The 22,808-nt window shown below is 37.2% G+C and overlaps 2 protein-coding genes and 1 pseudogene across 2 annotated transcripts; 2 read left to right on the top strand and 1 right to left on the bottom strand.

Annotated features, from left to right (window-relative positions):
- The first annotated feature begins 421 nt into the window (after positions 1-421).
- LOC107770404 (DNA-directed RNA polymerase 2, chloroplastic/mitochondrial) lies at positions 422-14,083 on the top strand. The gene is made up of 19 exons (XM_016589708.2): positions 422-1,545; positions 4,472-4,681; positions 4,766-4,899; positions 4,982-5,048; positions 5,187-5,245; positions 5,358-5,475; positions 5,583-5,696; positions 5,840-5,971; positions 6,129-6,545; positions 8,566-8,616; positions 8,892-8,962; positions 10,401-10,485; positions 10,588-10,740; positions 11,169-11,243; positions 12,144-12,233; positions 12,323-12,370; positions 12,564-12,678; positions 12,757-12,860; positions 13,288-14,083. The coding sequence occupies exons 1-19, from the start codon at positions 637-639 to the stop codon at positions 13,396-13,398; spliced, it is 3,063 nt and encodes a 1,020-aa protein (XP_016445194.2). The 5' UTR covers positions 422-636; the 3' UTR covers positions 13,399-14,083.
- A 3,868-nt stretch (positions 14,084-17,951) lies between these two features.
- Positions 17,952-19,437, top strand: LOC107770403 (protein GAST1). The gene is made up of 4 exons (XM_016589707.2): positions 17,952-18,122; positions 18,295-18,354; positions 18,454-18,487; positions 18,870-19,437. Exons 1-4 carry the CDS (start codon positions 18,060-18,062, stop codon positions 19,049-19,051), a joined length of 339 nt encoding a protein of 112 aa, XP_016445193.1. The 5' UTR covers positions 17,952-18,059; the 3' UTR covers positions 19,052-19,437.
- An 820-nt stretch (positions 19,438-20,257) lies between these two features.
- LOC107770407 (F-box/kelch-repeat protein At3g23880-like) lies at positions 20,258-22,777 on the bottom strand (annotated as a pseudogene).
- Between the last annotated feature and the right edge of the window lie 31 nt (positions 22,778-22,808).

Genomic DNA, 22,808 nt, shown 5'->3' with positions numbered 1-22,808 from the left:
AATATAGTATGTTATAGTATTGCAGTTCTTAAAAGTTTTGCTAGTGTTTGATTTTAGTTATCCACATATCTGATACCAGCTTAGAGTTCGATAAATTTGAATTTGCATCGAGAAGTTTACATTGAATCTGTGAGTGCTTGTTAAGTGGAAAAAGATTTGGTTCAAAACTGTATCAAGCATTATGCACCCATTTTGATAAACATTTTAAAAATTATTTAACCATATTAAAAGAAATTCTCACATCCAAAATACATTAAAAATCCAAATTATGGCTTTTCTTTTTGTTTCTTAGTGAGAAAAACTTTCGCCCAAAAATTCTGAAGTAGGCATACACGTGTCGCTTGGTCGAGGCTAGCCCGTAAAGCAGATGAAATATAACAAAGTGTCAAAAAGTAACCAGAGTGCATAGGCTACAGATTTGCTGATTAGCCACATCGGACCCAAAGGTTTAAGGAGGGTTTATAAAGTCGGTTCACTTCTATAGCCACCTCCCTGAAAGATCAAATATCAAATTCCCCTATTTTTCCTCTACTTACCCTTCAGACTTCAGTCTCATGAATTTCTGCACTTCTACTGATCCATCAATTCACTTCTCTCTTATATTTATTCCAACCTAAATTTTTCTGAACAAATTTGATGTCCAGCACTAAAACCCCCATTTCCCTTACCATCAAACTAAACCAATTCACTGATAAACCCACAGGTTTAGATATAAACCCATATCACAATTCCCCTATTATGTGGAGAAATATAATCAAACAGCTCTCTTCAAGAACCCCACAAAAGCTTCTTTTTAGCTCCAAGAATCGTACTTATAGCTTTCTTGGTTTTGGTCAAGATTCAGTTTTTAAGGACAATACGAAATTTAGATCCTTAATTCCAATTTCTTGTTCAAATATTGTGATGGGGTTTCAGAATCTTGGCGAATATTTGCCTGGGGATGAGTTTTTGAGCAGACCCTTAATAAAAAACCAAGTGAATAACAATTTTTGCTGGAGAAAGAGCTATGCTAGTGTAGCTGAGGCTGTAGCAGTATCTTCCACTGATGCTGAAGAAGATGTGTCTGTGGTTGATGAAGTTCACGAACTGTTAACAGAATTGAAGAAAGAAGAGAAAAAGCAGTTTGCTTTTAGGCGCCGGAAGCAAAGGATGTTGACTAGTGGTATGGGCCATAGGAAGTATCAAACACTTAAAAGGAGGCAAGTTAAAGTAGAGACAGAGGCATGGGAACAAGCAGCAAAGGAGTATAAGGAGCTTTTGTTTGATATGTGTGAGCAGAAATTAGCACCCAATTTGCCTTATGTGAAGTCATTGTTTTTAGGATGGTTTGAGCCATTGCGCGATAAGATAGCTGAAGAGCAGGAATTATGTAGTCAAGGGAAGAGTAAAGCAGCTTATGCTAAGTACTTGTATCAGTTACCTGCAGATATGATGGCAGTTATCACAATGCATAAGTTGATGGGATTGTTGATGACGGGTGGTGACCATGGTACTGCACGAGTGGTACAAGCTGCGCTTGTTATTGGTGATGCAATCGAACAGGAGGTTAGTTAGCCTTAAGCTTATCTCTTACTGTTTGCTAATCTCAGTTGTAAGTAAATGAAATTTCTCTGCGTGATATAGAGAACACAAAAATTTGTATCAAACTTGCTGCATTATGAATTTTCTCTAAGTATTTCTTATGTGTTATTCAGCCCCTCTTCTTTGGTGTAGTTCATGTGGAACTGCCAAAGCTTGAAGTGAAAGTGGGAGGATCCTTAAATCGCATATGGGAAAATATATATGAATGTAATAGAAATTTCATTTTGGTCAAAGGGCAATAGTAATCTAGGCTGGAGTGACTGCCGTCTTGATTAATTAAGGGACTCCTTAAGCATCTAAAAATATGAAGGCAAATTATTTTTCGGCATTCTATATTTCTGTTTAGTAATCTATGTCAACAAGAAAATAGCTAAGTTGCAATCTAGTGACATCAAATGCTTGCACGATAGTTGCAATCTAGACCCTGCAACTATTTGGTGGACAATATGGAAGGACAGGAATTCAAGATGCTTTGAGGATACAATTAGCTCTACTCAGTAAATTAAGATGAATTGTGTTCTTCTTTTTTGTTTTTGGTGTAAAGCAGAGTATAGTGATGATTTAGAGTCAATTTTACAAGTACTAGACTCCTTGTAAGAAGTGCAAGGATTGTAATAGTGGGCCTTGTAGGTTTTTGTAAATTTCAGCTTTTGGCTTCCAGCACAACTTGTGCTGAAGATTTATTAATATGCTGATACATGTTACATTGTTAACCAAAAAAAAAACGCTTCCACGATAGTATCATTGCAAATTTGACCTAATTGGCATAACAAGTACTTTATTTAAAGACGTATGATATAGGGCAAACAAAAAAGTCAATGCTACCAGTTTGAATATTATGGTCTAGAAAATTTCGCTTGCCTTGTTGACACTGTCAGTGTGGTTCCAGAAAAAAATTGAATGTAAATGTTCACCTGCTTTGATTTTGGCTGGATGTAGCTCAGCAGGTTCATGTGTATGGGAGCATATTTAGTGAAACAAATATGATTAGATTCCGTCACTCCTATCAAATGGCAGACTAGTTACCTTTGTAGGTTCTTCGATAGAAAGATCTGATGAATTTTAGGGTTATAAATTGGAAAGGAGGTGTAAAGAAAATGAATTTAATAAAGAACAAGGAGGTCGAAGGAGGAGCGACATTCATTGATCAGTCCAAAGTGCACAACTTTTGGAAAAAGGCTCTGAAGTATGAGTATCAAAAAATGAACTGCATGTTTCAAAATCATAGCCTGGTCATAATAACTGCACAATATGTCATACTTTAGCCTCTAAATTTGCGCAAGATGTTCAAAATGTCTAATTATTGATGTGATGTAAATGTGTCAGGGTAGTTTAACTAACTTTGGCTTGATGGGTTAAACTGTATTGGTGCGTGTGGTTCCTCTTGATAACAAGAATATTCAATATTGTTTATTTGTTAGATCTAATGTAAGTGATAAATTGAACTGTTCTGTTGACATCTTTATATGTTAGACAAGATAGATTTCAAGCATATTGGATAGTGTATTATGGTGTTATGTTGGCTAACCGGTGAAAGAGCTTATTTTGGCTTTACCCTGTGTCAAGTTTCAAGTCCAATAAATGGTGGGATAAACTGAAGAGGACATAGACTTCTATTGTTAGGACAGTGGGAGGCGACTCAGAGCATTTCTCGGTTGTGATGGGATTACACCAAGGATCTGCGCTCAGCCCGTTCTTATTTGCCCTGGCGATAGACGCACTGATACATCATATTCAAGGGGAGGTGCCATGGTGTATGTTATTCAATATTCGCTGATGATATAGTTTTTTATTAAAGAGGTGCGAGGCGACGTTAACATGAGGTTGGAGGTGCGGAGACAGACCCTTGAGTCTAAAGGTTTCAATGAGCTGGACTAAGACAAAATACTTGGAGTGTAAGTTAAGTGGCATGTCGGGGGAAGCAAACATGGACGTGAGGCTTGCGTCACAAGTCATCCCCAAGAGAGGAAGCTTCAAGTACCTTGGGTCGGTTATCCAGGGGATGGGGAGATTGACGAGGATGTCACGCACCGTATAAGGATGGGGTGGATGAAATGGAGGCTAGCATCTGGCGTATTGTGTGACAAGAAGGTGCCACCGAAACTGAAAGGTAAGTTCTATAGAGCGGTGGTTAGACCGGCCATGTTGTATGGGGCTGCGTGTTGGCAAGTCAAGAATTCTCATATCCAGAAGATGAAAGTAGCAGAAATATGGATGTTGAGATGGATGTGCGGGCACACTAGGCTGGATAAGATTAGAAATGAAGATATTTGAGTGAAGGTAAGCGTGACTCCTATGGAGGACAAGATGCGGGAGATGAGGTTTAGATGGTTCGAGCACGTGCGGAGGAGGAGCCTGGATGTCCCGGTAAGGAGGTGTGAGCGGCTAGCTTTGTCGGGTATGAGGATAGGTAGAGGGCAGCCTAAGAAGTATTGGGGAGAGGTGATCAAGCAGGACATGGCGCGATTTCAGCTTTTCAAGGACATGGCCCTTGATAGGAAGGTGTGGATGTCGAGCATTAGGGTTGAAGGTTAGAAGGTAGTTGAGCATTTTTCTACTTCGTACTGAGTTCATATTGTGTCCATACCACTTCCTCGTGTTTGTAGTACCGTGCCATTGTTACTGTTTGTTGTTATTGCTTGTCTTTCTACTTTCTGGTTTCTACGTTGCTGGTATTATTTTTCTGGTTTCTGTTGATGTTACTGATCTACTTTGAGCCGAGAGTCTATTGGAGACATCCTCTCTACTCCTCCGAGTAAGGGTAAGGTTTGCGTACACGCTACCCTCCCCAGACCCTACTTGTTGAATTTTACTCGGTTGTTGTTGTTGTTGTTTGACTGACTTCTATTTGACAGTACCTGAGCTGATCTTGCACTTCCACATGGACCAGGTTAGAATACACAACTTTTTAGAGAAAACAAAGAAGCAGAAAGCCGAGAAAGACAAGCAAAAGGAAGATGGGGAACATGTCACTCAAGAACAAGAGAAACTGCGCAAGAAAGTCACTAATCTGATGAAAAAGCAGAAGTTACGTGCAGTGGGCCAGATAGTGAGACGTCAAGACGATTCAAAGCCCTGGGGGCAAGATGCTAGAGCGAAGGTCTGGGCCTACCCTTGTTGATGTCGTTGAAAATTCAATATTTTGTTATTTATGAAGTTTTAACAGTACCTTTGTTGCCACCAGGTTGGAAGCCGGTTGATTGATCTGCTTCTGCAGACCGCTTATATACAGCCTCCTGCTAATCAGTTAGCAGTTGATCCACCTGACATTCGACCTGCCTTTGTACACAGTGTTAGAACTGTGGCTAAAGAAACAAAGTACTGGTTCATTCTATTTACTTTCAGTTGATTTTATTTGTGACAACCAATTGATGATTATTGTGGTATTATTCCATTACAGGAGTGCCAGCAGAAGATATGGTATTATCCAATGTGACGAACTGGTTTTCAAAGGGCTTGAAAGAACTGTAAGTAATTATTTATTCTTTAGGAGGTATATGTCTCATTTAAAAGCTTCTTTTGTTTATTAGCTACGCTTGTTTAATTGAGCTACCAGATATGAGAACTATTCCTCATTGTTTTGTTTACCTTTGTCCTGCAAGTAGGCAAGGCACATGGTGATACCTTACATGCCAATGTTGGTGCCTCCAGTGAAGTGGACAGGGTATAGTAATTTTTTGTCTATATAGTAATTTTTTGTCTATGTATGTAATATGTATCTATATCTTGTTTTTCCATATAATAGATTTATCTAAATCTTGTTTATCTGTCTTCAGTTATGATAAGGGTGGACACCTCTATCTGCCTTCATATGTAATGCGGACACATGGAGCAAGACAACAACGTGAAGCGGTAAAGAGAGCCTCTAGGAACCAGTTGCAACCAGTTTTTGAGGTTCATGGACCAATAATTTATTCAATCTTAAATCTGAGGATCATATGTTTCCTTTGTTTGCTCATATCATGAAACTTGAGGCTCATGTCCTTTTTATTTGTATCCAGGCTCTTGATACTCTGGGAAATACCAAATGGAGGATAAACAAAAGGGTACTTTCTGTCGTTGATAGAATATGGGCTGGTGGCGGTCGGCTGGCTGATTTGGTTGACCGTGATGATGTTAGTTACTCTATTCTCTTAACTATCCGATTGAGATTCAAAAGCTACTTTCATTTTCATTGTTAAGCAAATGAATTTAATAAGTTGTGTAAATGGTTTGTGATGAAGGAACTGGCAATTGCTGTAATTTCTGTTGTTTTCAGGCCCCTTTGCCAGAAGAACCAGATACAGAAGATGAGGCACTACGCACGAAGTGGAGGTGGAAAGTAAAATCTGTCAAGAAAGAGAACAGAGAAAGGCACTCACAACGATGTGACATCGAGCTCAAACTCGCTGTGGGTTCCAATTGCTTCTCTCGTTTATCTTTTAAGATACTAATACTTCCAATAACATCTGGAAACATACATAGAAAACTTATTCGGGCACAGTTGCAATTAATTTCTGTATCTGTTTGATTTTCCTCCTGAGGTTTGCTTCTTCATGATTTGACAGGTAGCGCGTAAAATGAAAGATGAAGAAAGTTTCTTCTACCCGCACAACGTTGATTTCCGAGGTCGTGCATACCCGATGCATCCACATTTAAACCATCTTGGTTCTGATATCTGTCGGGGTGTCCTGGAGTTTGCCGAAGGTCGTCCTCTTGGAGTGTCAGGCTTGCGCTGGTTGAAGATACACTTGGCAAATCTATTTGCTGGTGGTGTGGAGAAATTATCTCTCGAGGGTAGAATAGGTTTTACTGAAAATCACATGGATGATATATTTGATTCTGCTGACAAACCACTTGAAGGAAGGCGCTGGTGGTTGAATGCAGAGGATCCCTTTCAGTGCCTGGCTGTATGCATTAATCTTAGTGAAGCTGTCAGAAGCTCGTCCCCAGAGACGTCAGTTTCTCATATTCCTGTGCACCAGGTAAGTTTAACTACTAATAGGGTCCTACACGTTTAATTTGTCTGTTTGACATTTTGGAAGAGAAAGAAACCTTTGAGGACAAATTCAACACTATACTCATTCTGATGTAAAGAAGTATATGAAAATACTGCAGAATTTATGCTAGAACTCATGAAAACCCCACAGGAATAGACTAGGCATATTTGTGGGGCTCTATCTTTGCCTCAGATAACCCTTTGTACGTATTTGACTGCACTTCCTTAGTGCTATGCTGATTACACATTACCATTTCTCAAAAAAAGAAAAAAATTGCCTTTTGATGTTTGGCTCACATTGAGCGTACTTTGCAAATTCTTTTCAAGTCATTGCTTTGAGTTATGAAAAGCATGTCAGTATGATTATAAGGGAGCACATAGTCTTATGTGGAAGTCACTGATATATTTGGATTTGGCCCAATACATAGATATCCCATTCAACTTGGCACCATTTTTCATTTTGGCACTCTATCTCAGTCTGGTTTCATTTTGGCACTCCAACCCCGTTTCTTATGTGTCACTTTAACACAAAAGTTGAACCCAGTGCAAAAAATATAGCGCGTGTGTATAGACAAATCTGAGATGTAATAAATATTCAATTAAATGTTGCCACCTGTTTTTTTTCATCCATGTCAAACGGGTCAATATTAAAATACCCGAAACCGACTGTATTTGGGTAAAATTAGGGTCCCGCTTCTTATTTTCTCTCTGTCACAAATCCCTAATCGTAATAGTACCCTAAGCTCCTTCCCGAATCCCTAATCACACACGATGAACCCATCAATTATCAGTGGTTTCTTCATCATCTGAAGACGAGAATCACATATTCATCAATCATTTCTTCATATTCATCATTCGAGACTGATTTAAAGAGTAGTTTTGATTTTTGTTGGCCATAGAAGTAGCTACTGTTTATTAATGTAGTTCTTGTACTAGTAAGTGTCGATTTGTCCATGCATTTTTTTTTTGTCTGTGTTATATTGGGAAATTGATACAAAAGCAAGGGTTTTTAATTTCGAAAAACAGTGTGTGTAGAAAATAATTTTCTTTGAGACATGGATTCACTTCAACCTTGAAGCTTAGATGAAATAAACTCATAAAAGAAATTTAATACAAATTTGCAAAAGTTCGAAGTTTTCTGGATGGCCTGGTATGAAATCGGATGAAAGCTTTGGAACTTTGAGAATGAAGATAAGGCAACAGTGAATGGGGAAGGAAATAATGAAGAAGAAATAATGGGGAAGGAAATCGGGGGATTAAATATGGGGCCAACAGAAATTTTATTACCGTTGGAGAAGGAGTTTTGCCAAAAAAAAGATGCCTCACACGCCTACCAGGTGAGGTAACTCACACTATGTGACTAGTCAGCTTTTGTGTTAAAGTGACACATAAAAATAGGGTTGGAGTGCCAAAATGGAACAAGGTAGAGATAGAATGCCAAAATGGAAAATAGTGCCAAGTTGAATGGGCTGTCTATGTATTTGGCCTTTGGATTTTATTAATTTATTTTTGGCAAATTTGCAAAGATTTTAGAATGTTTTTATGTACTACCTTCCTCGTCAATTGATGGGTTATGTATCTCAAGCAGTTTTTTGGGGGGTTTGAATTCCATAATAAACAAACGTATTTTGGACAAGCTGGCAGATTTTCGTTAGTTGGTTCCCCAGACTAGCGAAAAAATTCAAACAAAAGGATTATTCTTTTTGGTCGTTTCTCAGTTTCTTGAATGTAGGTTGATGAAAGTTGTCAGTTCATATGTAGAACAAAGGAGTTGGGCTACAACTCAAGTTGCACCTGGACACCTATTCATTTCTCAAACTAACTGCTGTTCGAGCGATATTACTTGATATAAGTTCACAACTGAAGAGACTATATTTATTTATGGCTTTGAGACCACCTGCTGCCGAAGTCCTTCATCTTCTGCGATTGAATCTCTCTGTAGTATTTTGAGTTTGTATGTAGAATGTATTAGAATTTATCTTATAAACTTTTGTTGTACTTTTCAGGATGGTTCCTGCAATGGTTTACAACATTATGCTGCCCTTGGAAGAGATAAGGTAATAAAAAGCATGAAGTATGGTGCTGACATTCTTATTAAAAAAACCCGTACATGTTGCATCTCTTGAGTGATTATTTAGTTATTAACTTATGATTACAATGAATGCCATTTGCTTTGTTTTCTCATCTTATCAATTCAAGCATAGAGTTCATTTTCCTTCTCTCTGTGAGTTAATCCAAACGAATTATTTGTCACTTCGATTTTCATTCTCTAAAGTCTAATGATCTCTGGCATCTACTTAATCAACTCTTCTGTTGACAATCATCTGTTCAGTTGGGAGCTGCTGCAGTTAATTTGGTTGCTGGAGAAAAACCTGCTGATGTTTACTCTGGCATAGCAGCTAGGTGAGTTTTTCAATCCTCTTCCCTCTAAGACATAATTAGACTTGAGACCTTGAGGTGCTCCTATTCTCTGTCTTGACCTTCACTTTCATGTGAGGCGAACAATTATCCCATGTTTAAGCATAATGTATGCGAACACTTAATCATTAGCATTTGACAAACCACTGACCAGAGAGTATAACGTCAGGAGTGGGTGCAGATTGACCTTTCCTGCCATAACAAATCTTTAGGTAGTTTATATAGTCGTGTGGGAGAAGGAACTGTATTGGGATAGAAAGAAAATTGTATCAATGTTAATCTATGCTTTGCTTTATTGCATGTGACTTTCTAAGGAGGAGAAAACAGTGCAGCACGTGTAAGGTATTACCTTTTTTTTGGATAGGTAATGGGTAACTTTTAACATAATACCAGCATAAAGGAAATGCTGAGCTAAGTTACAACCAAAATGTAAATCTATTTCAAGTTGAGCTAAGAAAGTCAACAATGGCGTTACTATCATCTACATCAAAGGGAGCCATGTTGCGCCAAAGTCTAAGAAAAAATGTATACTCCCTCTGTTCCAGTTTATGTGAACCTATTTGCTTTTTAGTTCGTTCCAAAAAGAATGAACCCTTTCTAAATTTGGTAACAATTTAGCTTAAAGTTACAACTCTACTCTTAATGAGAAGCTTTTATAACCACACAAATACTCTGGGCCCCATTTGGACTTGTTTAGGACCACAAATTCCAAAAGTCTTCATTTTATTCTTAAAATCCGTGCCCAGTCAAACAGGTTCACATAAATTGGAACGGAGGGAGTACAATTTTTCACTATAAATTGTAAAATGAACCCATATGCCACAAACAAACCAACATGACATGATTTGGCTTCAAAATTGACTGCTCAGCGCGCATCAGATAGTGTAAGACAAAATCTAGAATGCTTAACTGAACTTTCTGATCAATGAAGTGGGTTGAGAATCTGAGGTTCTCAGGTTCAAATCCCAGCGGACACAAAAACACTAGGTGATTTCCTCCCATCCGTCCAAGCCTTGAATACCTGTTTCTGGTGGGAGGTAGCAGACATTTAGTTGAAGTGCGCGCAAGTGGCCCGAACACCACGTTATTTAAAAAAAAAAAAAGAAACTTGCTCGTTATGTGCATGGGAAAACTGGTCAATAATGAAGTTTTGGAGGAGTCAATAAACATACACCATGGAGTCTTATCATTGCTGAATTGGAACTAGAAGCTCTTTCTTTTTTAAGATTTTTGTACTCATTTCGGAGTTTATAACAAGTTCAAATGCTTATAGGTTCAGAGTTCTTAACTGTCAAAAGCAGCATTGAGTTGGAATATTTTCGTCTTTGTATACCAATTCTGGCTAATTAAGTTTAAACATTTGGAAGTTAGTATTGAGGAATAAGGCACAGTGAACAATATTTTGATGTTGCTATTTTTTCAGAGTCCTTGATATTATGAAAAGAGATGCACAGAGAGATCCTGCAGAATTTCCAGACGCTGTGCGTGCAAGGGTTTTAGTTAATCAGGTATCATACCGTTCACCTTGTTAAGGCCACTGTTGTTTCATTACCAACAGCATAGTCCCTATTTCTGCAATTGTTGGCAGTTGAAATGCAGTGGTTTGACAGGTTGACAGGAAGTTGGTGAAGCAGACTGTGATGACATCAGTCTATGGGGTCACTTACATTGGGGCTCGTGATCAAATAAAGAGGAGGTTAAAGGAGCGTGGAGCAATTGCTGATGATTCTGAGCTATTTGGTGCTGCTTGCTATGCTGCAAAAGTAAGGGCAAGATGGAGATTATAATTTATACCCCTTTAATAGCTCCTTCCTGGCTTAACTGTTATCAGTTGAGAATTGACTCTTCAAATGCTTAAAACCAAAGAATCAGAACTGCTAGACTTCAGGTGGCAGTTGGATCTGGTTTCTGCTTTGCCTGAAAATGCCTGTCCATTTGTGTGTTCACACCCATACATAGTCCACTGTCATGCTTTCTTGTTTTCTCTAAGCATAATCGATGTATTGTATCACATGAAGATCTTTAAAAGGACATTGCCAGTGTCGTGATGGTTATAGAGTGCTAACGAATTTGCCAATGAATAAACGCTCACTACATCATATAATAAGTTCTTTTATAAAAAAAACATCATATAATAAGTTCTTACTTCTTATCTTGGTCAATAACCAACACCTTTTGATGCATTCATTAGGTCACGTTAACTGCATTAGGGGAGATGTTTGAAGCTGCACGCAGCATCATGACTTGGCTCGGAGAATGTGCTAAGGTATGCCTAATTTCTTACATTATCACCACTGATATGTGTTGTAAGTTCAGCCCCTCTTCTGTTTAGGTCATTTGAGCAGTTAAAATGTTGCTTTTATGGTGTCAATTACTGGACGGACTAACTTCTTGGACGAAGCTCTTACAGTGTAGTAACTCTTCAATGGTCATCATTTAGTTATCTTAGTCTAAATTACTTGTGTTAATTTGGTCGACCCTGTTTTTTCTACTTTCATTTCTGATGATGATAAAAAGCTATCAGTATGGACATGTACGTCTATGATTATATGTTCCTGTTGTTCTTGACACATGATTGCAAAGATTTTATTTGGTGGAAGTTTTTTTCCTGATAAATGGATTCACTGAGATAATTGAGGAAAAGTCTGGTATACAGAAAGTGGTAGAACCTACATCAAGACATGGTTTCAACAAAATGCTCCTAATTATCAACACTAAATGGGATCACATGGCTCCAAGAATAACTAAAAACAAGTGATATGTCTTGAGTTGTGCAATTGTGTCCTCTATTTCCTTGAAAGCTCTCCTATTTCTTTCACTCCATAGAACCAGAGATCCCGTGTCAGTACTAGTCCCGGGGGGGGGGGGGGGGGTTGAGAACTAAAGATGGAACTTATACTAGGTATAGTGCCCAAGATCCAGTTTTAGTCGATACATGTTCCGAGTTTTCTCTAATTCTTCCATGAGGCATTTGAAGGTCAGTCAAAGATTTTCCATCTGAAGTAGGCTTATCAGATTATAGAAGAAGTGAAGAACTATGCTTATTCAATGATGCAAAAAAATTGAGACTGGAAATCTTGTACAAATATCTGATCACAATGATGAAGGTGCATTAGAATCTTACTCCTGCTACAGTTTACCTTCATTGACCTCGAGGTTTCAACAGATAATTGCTTCTGAAAATGAACCAGTCAGATGGACAACTCCTCTTGGACTTCCAGTTGTTCAGCCTTACCGCAAAATTGGAAGACATCTTGTGAGTATTACTATGTTGTTAATTTTTGGTCACCATGCTCTAGCAAAATCCTCATGTCATTAAATCTCTATTTGGTAAATCTTGTGCAGATTAAGACGTCTCTCCAGATTTTGACTTTGCAACGGGAAACAGAAAAGGTACTTTTCTTGTCTTTGCCCTCATGCTCCGTGTTATCTTATATTCTACCTCTATATCAACAAGGTGGGAACGGATACAAATGAGTGCTCATTTTGTACTTTCATTTGCATATTATTCTTCAGTGTTTCCTCTTTAGATTGAACTTGGCAAATTTCCAGTTGAAAATTTTCTAAAACTCTATGCCCTTTGCAGGTAATGGTCAAGAGGCAAAGGACAGCTTTTCCGCCAAACTTCATTCACTCCCTTGATGGTTCACATATGATGATGACTGCAGTTGCATGCAGAAGGGCAGGCTTAAATTTTGCAGGTCTTTTTAGTTCTCTTTTTCGCCCCATTTTAAGCAGGTTCTGTAGAAGGAAAACAATTAAGCATTTTTTTGCTGCAGGTGTTCATGACTCGTATTGGACGCATGCATGCGATGTTGATAAGTTGAACAGGATATTGAGAGAAAAGTTTGTAGAGCTTTATGAAGCTCCAATTCTTGAGAAAGTAAGTAAACATTATTAGAAAAGTAGCAAATATCATGTTATTAATTTTCCAAGTGCTTCTTCTTCCTTAAGAATCCTCTCTCCACCTTTTAAACAAATATTTAAGAGGGCATTATAACTTAATTTTTTTGATGCCTGTGAGCCTTTGACCATTGGAAAAAATAATTCTCTATAGATTGACTGCAGCTCTTTCTTGTTATCAAGCGGAGCTGGTGAAGTTTAATGATTTATTCAATAATCCAAAGTCTATCATCTTTTTTCTTCTCTTCTTTCTTTTTCCTTCTGAAATAGTTGCAAGAATGAGAACCTGTCCCATTGATCAAAGGATTGAACCATTCGCTAATGTTAGTTTAAGGCGTTTCATGTGTCAAAATCTGGAAAATGTTACTTCATTATCCGCTCATTTGTTTCTTTCCATCTTTGGGCAGTTGTTGGAGAGCTTCCAAACTTCTTATCCTACATTGCTATTCCCACCTTTACCTGAACGTGGGGACTTTGATATGCGAGATGTTCTAGAATCTCCTTATTTCTTCAATTGATTGGGTTCATGTGTAACTTCACACCCCTTGAATTACTGCACTGGCCGGTGTCATCTTGTGCAACATAGCGTTTGATGAGATGCAGATTCTATTGTATATATGAACATGATTAGGATCTCAAATCTGGGACGCTCTGGTTCTTTTCTCGATCGTGTAGCCTGCACTCTCTAGTGCAGCCGGGGTAGAAGTTTCCAGTCCAAGCATGTATGCAATGAGAATTCAGATTCCCCGGCATGTTTCTGACAGAATATGGAGAATATGTGATGTCTCGTTATTTACACATGTTCCAAGAATGTTTGTCTGAGAAATAGACGATCATTGTGGGGACTAATTTCTTCTGAAGAAGCTTTTGAGGTGCAAGGATGCAAATGATCTCCGGGTTTTGCAGGCTGTTCTTGCAAGATGCAAATGATCTCCGGGTCTAAGTATTTAACTCCTCCTGTATCTTGCTCGTCAGGGGGTATTCTTTGTATTTTCAAATTGTAAATAGAAAAAGTTTGTGCTTTACCACCATTATGGGAGAGCAAGTTTCGATTTCGATGGAGTGAAATTTGCAAGCTTTGAGGCTTGTGTTTGAGATTAAAATGATGTATAATAGTTGAGAAAATATTGTCGCGATATGTTCTGGTGGTGAATCCTATGTATAGATGCTAACAAAATCTGTTAATATCATGTTTTGGACATGCTTTCTCTCTTTAATTCTTCCAGAAATGTTTAATTATGGTAAACGGGACTGTGCTGATTTAAAGCTATGCGGAACGGTGCGGGTTTAAAGCTATGTGGGGCGGGGCGGGTTGAAATATTTTTCATAAAAGCGATGCGGGGCGGCGCAGGTTGCCGGTATATGCGGGTTTACGATGGTGTAAGGATTTTTCTTCTTATTTTGAGTTTCCTGTGATCACCATATGACCCATAAAACTTGCTTCTCAACAAATTGCTAATCCACTTTGGAAAAAGAAAATATAAACAATTTGTTTATTATATTAATAATAATTTTATGATATAATTCGTCAAAGATAATACGTTAATATTACTTAGCGATATTTTCATAATCTGAAAATAATATTTTCACAAAAACTAAGAAACAGTATTACTGTAACACTAATTTTACAATGATGACACGCTATGTCATCATACAGTGCTTCATTTGGATTCTTTTGATTCCAAATCACAATGCTAGAAATAATCTGGTTTTCTTTTTTAATTGAGATTCAACACTTAAGAAACAAAAATAATTTTCAATTTTTCGGTTGATTAAATTGAAAATTCCAACCAAAATATAAAAAGGAAATAAGTAAACAAAATGAAAAAAAATACTTATGCGGTGCGGGGCAGGCGGGTGGACGCGGGTCTAGTAAAAATTGCACGGGTCGCTTTATTTGGTCGCCCCCATTTAACCTATACCCATTTTTTTAAAAAGTTTGAACTTGTACCCAGTTTTTAAACAACTTCAGCCCCCTTTCTCCTTCTCCTTCTCCTCCTCAAAGTTATATCCGCCCTCAATCCGATAGTTCCATTAGAAGAAATTCAAAGCTTTTCAGCTTTTTTCTTGTCCTCTCCTGCAGCAGAGGCTTGACGACCTAATGAATTCACATGTTACAACATATTAGAGAATTTTAGTCATTCAAAACATGTAATCTCTACTAAATTTGCAAGAAATATTTGATAAAAGAGTATACTGAAAAAGAAAAAGACATAAATAAGAGACAAACCTTCCAACAAGCTGAAAAGATATATGGAGCATTCACAATGTAGTGGGCTGAAGTTCAACTCTAAGAAGGCTGAAGTTCGCCAGTTACAAACAAAAACTTCAGCTCTAGACCTGAACTTCGCTAGTTACAAACAAAAACTTTCGGCAGTTACAAAACAAAAACTTCAGCACACTTGCTACTTCAGTCCCGTCTACAAAAATGCTAAAGTTTTGTGTGATTGTCTTTGCTACTTCAGCCCAAAAACATGACCCAAAAAGTGGGTATAGATGCAAATTCTCCCGCTGGTCTATGTGCAGGCGGGTGGACGCGGGTGAAAATACTATGCGTCGGGGGACGGGACGGGTTGAAATTTTTGCTAGTTTATGCGGGTTTCCCCTGCAACCGCACCGCACCGCATCGCACCAATTACCATCCCTAATCACGGGCTGAGCTAATGGAACGGGGAAAGTACAGACTGCTAATAAGGCCCTATTAAACAGTGGCGGAAGTAGCTTTGGAGAAACAAAGTTCAATCGAACACAATATTTTCGACACGAAATAAAAATATAACATATGATTGTGAAAAATCATAAATTTTTAGTGTATAAATATTAGATTCTGAACACATAATATTAAAAGAATTGTGAGTTCCGTACTAAAAATCTTAAATATTAAATCCATCAAGTTCATATTCCGGATGTGCCTGTGAAGTGTTATAGTCCAACCGTCAAGACAAAAGAGAAGAAGAGTAAGCGTGAAAATAGCACGGGCTAGCCAGTTTTCGTACTGGTAACTGAAAAATAGCCAGCATTTGTAAAGTCATTGAAAAATAGCCACTATTTTGCTGAAACACAGAAAGTTCCAATATGCGGGATTATGGAGCTTTTGCTTATAAAATTCCAGCATATTATGTTAGAGCTTACTTACTAATAAAGCGGCAAAAAGTACCTTCTTTCTCAAAGTCAACTTTCTCCCTTTTTACGAACTTCAGTACATGGAAAATTCCAGCATAATATGCTGGATCATAGAGCCCCTGCATATAAACTTCCCACATATTATGTTCGAACTCCAGCACATTATGAAATTCCTGCACATTATGCTGGAAGCTCATATGAAAAAAATTCGAACTCCAACATATTATCTTAGAATATTTTCGGATTTTTAAGGGTTTTTTTGTTCAAATTTTTATCTTTACATAAAAAAGTGGCTAAATTTCGATATTTTTGAAATTATAGCTATTTTTTAATTACCAATTGTAAATCTGGCTATTTTTTATTTTTTCGCGGAGTAAGCTTATAATATCAAAGTGTAGCTTACTCTTCTTCTCTTTTGTCTTGATGGTTGGAGTATAATACTTAAAAAAAAAAAAGTGAGCATTAAGTGAGAAGAATAGTAGCCACTCAAAACAATTGTAGATATAACTTGTGAGTGAGGCACTTTATTAGTTAGTTGGATATAGAAGATCTTTTATAGTTGGAAGTCCATTAATATTTTGGGAGTTGCTGTTCATTGTTGTTGATGTTAGTTACTAACAGTAATTGAAAGCTGGCGTTGTGTACCTCTAAAAAGAGCATGTGAAAGCACATGCAGAAGGGAACCATGTCATTTTCGTTGTTTTCATTTGCACATGCTGATGTGAGATTATGGAAAACTTCCTCATCCCAACTTGTTTCCCCTAAATTATTTAGCGCTGCCTTCGCGGACTCATATATGACAATTGGTACAAAGCCTCCATAGATACTTGAGAGGAGAAAAATCACGATTTCTTGAAATTGACGTAAAGACGCTCTATTGATTGTCCATCGAGCTTTGGTGGTAAGAGCGCAACATATGATGTATGAGTTAGACATACATCACGAATTTGAACTTTGTCACTAATAAAAGCCCGATATTAAGTAAACAAGAATAGAAGAATGGGCTAATTATTCACTAAATTTTGAACAATGCCGCTTGGGAATTTCTCAATTATAAAGAGGAGTCTATTGAAGATGAATTTACCGATATTAAGGAGTCAATTTCAACGGTTGTTTGAAGTTGACGTTAAAATGGTCTATTGATTTTCTATATAGCTAGAATCTAGTGGTAAGAGCGCAACATGTGATGTACGAGTTAGATGCACATCACAGGTTCGAACCTTATCCTTGACAAAAGATTGATATTAAGTGGAGAAGGGTAAAGGAATTGGCCAATTATTCATGTAGAAGTATTGTGTTTTCTATCTTTTTGTTCCTTTCCATCTTATTTTGCATCACTATTTGGAGAAACTTTTTAGCTTTCAATTTTTCGTATTATTTATCCCCAAAAAATGAAAGAACGGCTCATGTGCATTCCAAGATTGAAAAGACAATAATGACCCTAAGAATAATTAAGTTGAAATGTTTTACTCATATTACTCTTTCACTTTTTAATGTTGCGTCTATTTCTATTTTTGGGAAATTATTTCATCTTAATACACTCAATGGCATGCCTTGTAGGGATGACTACTTCATATAAAAGCTTACCTTTAATGAGGTGAGAAAAATATGAAAAGGACATGTGGGAGCTTTTACCACCTCTTTTAATTGTTGATATAATAAGGGCAATTATGGTACCTAACACCAACAACATATTCAGTATAATCCCACAAGTGGTGGGAAGGATAGAGTATACGCAGACCTTACCCATGCCTTTTAACATATATATTTTCAGGTTATGTGTGAATAGCCTTGATTTATTTTAAAATGAAAGAAAAAGAGAAACTTTTCGAACTCGAGTATGAGAAAAAACTATTGAATTAAATGAAAAGTGCAGAGGGGTTACTGTTGGAGTGTGACAACAGCAAGTGCTAGCTAAAGAGCTTAATCTAGTAGAGAAGTTCAATTCCACTCTATAAATAGCAGTCTACTCGTTCAATGCTCTTCACAATTATCTTCCTCGTAACTCTTTCAAATTATTCTCTTTTGCTTCAGATACTTTAGACAAATTATAGCAATGGCTGGGAAACTGAGCATTGTCTTGTTTGTTATTTTGGTAGTTTTTTTGGCCCAAAATCAGGTGAGCGCAAATATTTTGTGCATCCATTGTCAATATACCTATTATTTTCAACTCGAATTATATACATATAGTTGAAAATATATTTAATGAAGTCTTGAACCCATGCGGCTCATGCATGCATTTTTGTTCTTTCAATTTTATGGTATAATAATAAATAATTTGCTGTGATCAGGTTTCAAGAGCCAAACTAGTGCTTGATCCGAAGCTGCAAACACAGAGAAATAACCAAATGGTAAAGATCCATCTTGTTTTGGGACTTTATGATTTATGAACTTTTTAACTAATTTCCGTAGCTAATTAACTATATTTATTATGTCTGCTTAATTTGCAGTATGGTGTTAGTCAGGGAAGCCTCCATCCTCAAGGTACAGACACTTCAACATGACATATGTGCAGCTACTATCCTACTTCAATCAAAATGTCTAATATTCACTCAGAACTTTTTCTTTAAAAAAAGAACAAAAAAGGAAAAAACAAAAAAATAACAGCTCGGTGCACAAAGTTCCCTATCTACATGTAGGTCCAGGAAGGGACATGACCAAATTGATTATGTTCCACACATATTATGCAATTCATGGGTGAACTCATGACCTCCTGGTCATACGGTGACAACTTTTACAGTTCTCGGGGCTCCTTTCTACCTTCTTTTTGAATTTACATTATTAATGTTCTTTTTTTTTTTTTTGGGGGGGGGGGGGGGTAATTTACGTTGTTAACTTTCTTTCCTTTTTTGGTTGCATTGTACAGATTGTCTACCGAAATGCACGTATCGCTGCTCACAGACTTCATTCAAGAAGCCCTGCATGTTTTTCTGCCAGAAATGTTGTTCTAAGTGTCTGTGTGTGCCCCCTGGCACCTATGGCAACAAACAAACCTGCCCTTGCTACAATAACTGGAAAACCAAGGAAGGTGGCCCCAAGTGTCCCTGATTTTACCCTTCCTTCCACTACTATCTATATAATCCATCTATATATTGTGTGACAGACACCCAACTTCTGTCAGTTTTCATCTATCTGTCAAGTCTATTAACTAGCACTTGGTTCAAGTAGTCTGTGTTAGCTAGCAAATGGTCAAATTAAGCTCCAATATAACCACTTTTTGGCAAAGCCAGGAAGATTAGTTATAATGCAATGACAGTAATTATGCGCTAGCAATTGCTACTAGAAATCTGTATTCTCGTCATACTCCATGCTTGTATGCAGCCTATTGACGAGCTATGTTTATATGTAGTAGTTCTTATTCTATTTGATGCAATTTCTTAAGAACTTGTATTTTAAGATATGTAATCCACATTCTATTTGGTGTTCCTTACCAATATGTGAATGATGCTCTACATTAAAGCAACTGGCAATTATCAAGAATAATGTTACAATAATAAAATGAATGGGGAGTGACAGATAGAGACTGACATACCACACAAGAATCTGGCACAATTGAATTTGAGCGTGAACTTTTCGCCTAAATGTGTAACAAATGAAATAAATGAAGAAAACGAGGAAAGAGATAATAAGGAACCAAAGCACATGGAGAAACAATTTAGTGCCTCTTTACAATCTCAAGGACGTCCATTGAAATGGAACTGATAAGCAGTCGTCTGTCGTCTGTTTCACAGTTTAGTTATACATGAATAATAATTCATGTATTGTCTATATGAAATGAATAGTAATGCATGTTATTATACAAGAAATAACAATACCTGAATCAGGAATTACCATGGTTAAATACTTTGACTTCAATCAAGGACGAAAATAAGCTTATATGCCTTATAAAATAGTCACAGTCTCACAGAGCATTGCATCACAAGCATATCTACTACCCAACATCTTTATATAGAGTTATAAATACGAAGTTGTTAGGTTCTTGGTACTTAACAGAAGGTAGAAGAGATGGATTACAATCCTCTTCTCCAGCATTCTCATTGGAACTTTTTTTTTTTTGGTAACAAATGTAAATATTACCATTAACAACAAAATACCAATACACCTAAAGAGCACCTAAATTACACTACCATCCCCTAGACGGGTAGGTTAGTGCAAGTAGTAGGCCTCCAACAAACAGCTAATTACACAAGAACTTCTGTAGGATCCTATTGTATCGCTGAGCCTTTCTAGACATTCTAAGTAATTAGCTGCAAAATGCTATTTAATTAGGTGATCCATCAGCAGAGAGTAAGTCGAACTACACCAGCCCACAGCATGTGTCAAACATCGGAATCTCATCCATTCATTAACCAAGATGATCATTCAATGACGTGCATCCTTCACCTGATTGCCCTGGTAAAAGTGTCACAATTAAAATTGCCGAAAAGCTACAACATCCATTAGTAAGAAACTAAGCTAAGCATTGTTCCGGCCATTGCAGCACCTAAAGAAAAGGCATATATATATACTGAAGTCGTATTGAAACAGAGAACTGAATTTTGTCCATTTAGGCTTTTTTCAGTGAGATTTTTCTTATTCATGATGGAGTATTTAGTGATACTAGTACACTCCTGTAGTAACTAGTTGTCTTTGTTGTAATGTTGGCTGATGCTTTGGTGAATCATTGTCTCATCTTAGCTTCTTTCATTTCTGAAGGCATGCTGATGTAGTGATAATTTATAAGCAGCATCCATTTATTTTACATGCTCGAGTGCTTCATACTATACCTTATTGAATTTTACAAAGTTGAACCATACAAAGCTCAGTTGAAACATTTGCTCGCGTTAAAGACAAAGGAGGAAGAATGCCTTCTGGAAATGCCACAAAATAGTATTAATTAAGAAGGTTAAAAGTATATAATCAGAAATGATTCGATGGTTTCCTCCTTTTGCCCTATCAAACTTTCACCTAAAGAAGAATAGTAAGAGAAATCCTCTGGATCAAAAAATAACCCTATGGGACCTTATATAAGAAGAAAAAAAACATGGGCTACAACCTAGGCGTAATTGGTGCATTCACCTGCCACAATTTCCATGTCTCTGGTGCTGTATTCTTACTCTATCTATAGGTACAACATCCTCCTTAAAGCACAGCTCAAGAAGAGAAACAAAGTCCATCATTGAGCTTGAAATTCGAGACACCAGGTAAAATACAATAAACAAAATGACTGCTTTTGCAAAAGATCATCATTTCTTGAGAATAGTGCAAAAAAGGAAAATGACTAAGAAGATCCCCAAGCAATATGGAACTAGAATTTAACAACAATAAACTCAGTCTAATCCCACAAGTGAACTAGACTTTAACAGCACTTAAGAAAAATGCGAGTGTACCTCTTACATGTTATTAGTCACATGATTTTCTTCATCTGAGTTATTTCAGCTCCACTGTTGTTGCGTTCGAGGTCCCTTCCGTATGAAGGGACAAACTAGGCTCTTAACATAGATTTGTGCTTCAAGAGATGGAGCAAAGTTGGTAACATCCAGATATTTGATCGACTCATCCTTTGAATTGTACTTTGTGAAACGTGATACAAACTGAATCAGAATTTCACCTTCATTTGACATTAAAATCGGTGGATAAAATATATTTGCCGTAGAATCAACAGGAGACTTGATGGTAAATATCTTTACCCAAGATTCTTTTACCCCATACTCCTTCATAACCCATACATCTACATGAGTCCATGCTTCATTACAAAACGCAGAAAGATCACTCTTGAACACACCTAAACTCAAAAAACCACATTTTTTAAAAGAGCAGGGCTGCTCTACCTCTGCCCATTTCTCACAAGCCAAATCAATAGAAACAATGTTCCATCCCTTGTCAAGCCAATAAAGCTTCCCATTCACAAGCTTACCCGAATGATCATCCAACAACAACCTACCTTTAAAATCAATACTTCTCCAAGAATTACTCTTTAGACTATATATTTTAACTTCAATACGACATAAATGTATACATCTGTAAATAGGGAAAACACCCACTACCTTGTAATCATTTTGGAACTCATCATAAGCAAAACCAAAATTAAAATCAACACATTCATCCTCATGGTAACGGCGGCTTAAATTAAGTCTATAATTACGCAATTTCTTGTACTTTCTAACTGATGGATTCCATAGAAACAAGTCAGGTAAACCGTCAAACGAATTAATGACAAGACAAATCAAACCATTAATAGAACCCACAATCCGAGGAAAATGATTGGGATTTTTACCAGGATAATCCAAGTCAAATGCCTCAGTAACAGAATTGTGAAGTAAAGAGCTAAGAGAACAGTCCTTAACGTCGCTGTTATCATTAGATACCTCAAAATAACTCCATGGTGGGTGTAGTACTTATTACTAGCGGATAATAAGAGATAGGTTTTCACAAATTCAGCGCTAGAGATTATTGCAAGCCATGATTTTGAAACACAACTAAATCGCAAGAGGGAATTGACAGGAAGCTTAACAAGATTTCTGTGATGAGTTCTGCAGGAAGGTTAGGCATAGAAAAGATTGAATCTTTTCTTGAAATGGATGGAACATGAGCTGGGTTTTGGGGTTTGCTCTGTTTTGGGTGTCGAGGGACGGCCTCATCTCTTTGTGATTCCATTTGGTTTGCTGAAACTGGAAATCTTGGAGTTGTTTTTTTGCTTATGGAGAACCCAAGTTGTTGGAAAGACTAGGGTTTAATGGTTTACCTAGTTGTTGTGAAAACCCCATGTTTTCATGCTTTTCCTCTTCCACAGTTTTACTCTTTCCCTTGGTTGTTTTTTAAGGCT

The sequence above is a fragment of the Nicotiana tabacum genome, chromosome 3, assembly GCF_000715075.1.
Source record: "Nicotiana tabacum cultivar K326 chromosome 3, ASM71507v2, whole genome shotgun sequence".
NCBI lineage: Eukaryota > Viridiplantae > Streptophyta > Magnoliopsida > Solanales > Solanaceae > Nicotiana > Nicotiana tabacum.
Note: the sequence above shows the minus strand (reverse complement) of the source record. Positions and strands in the feature narration are given on the sequence as shown.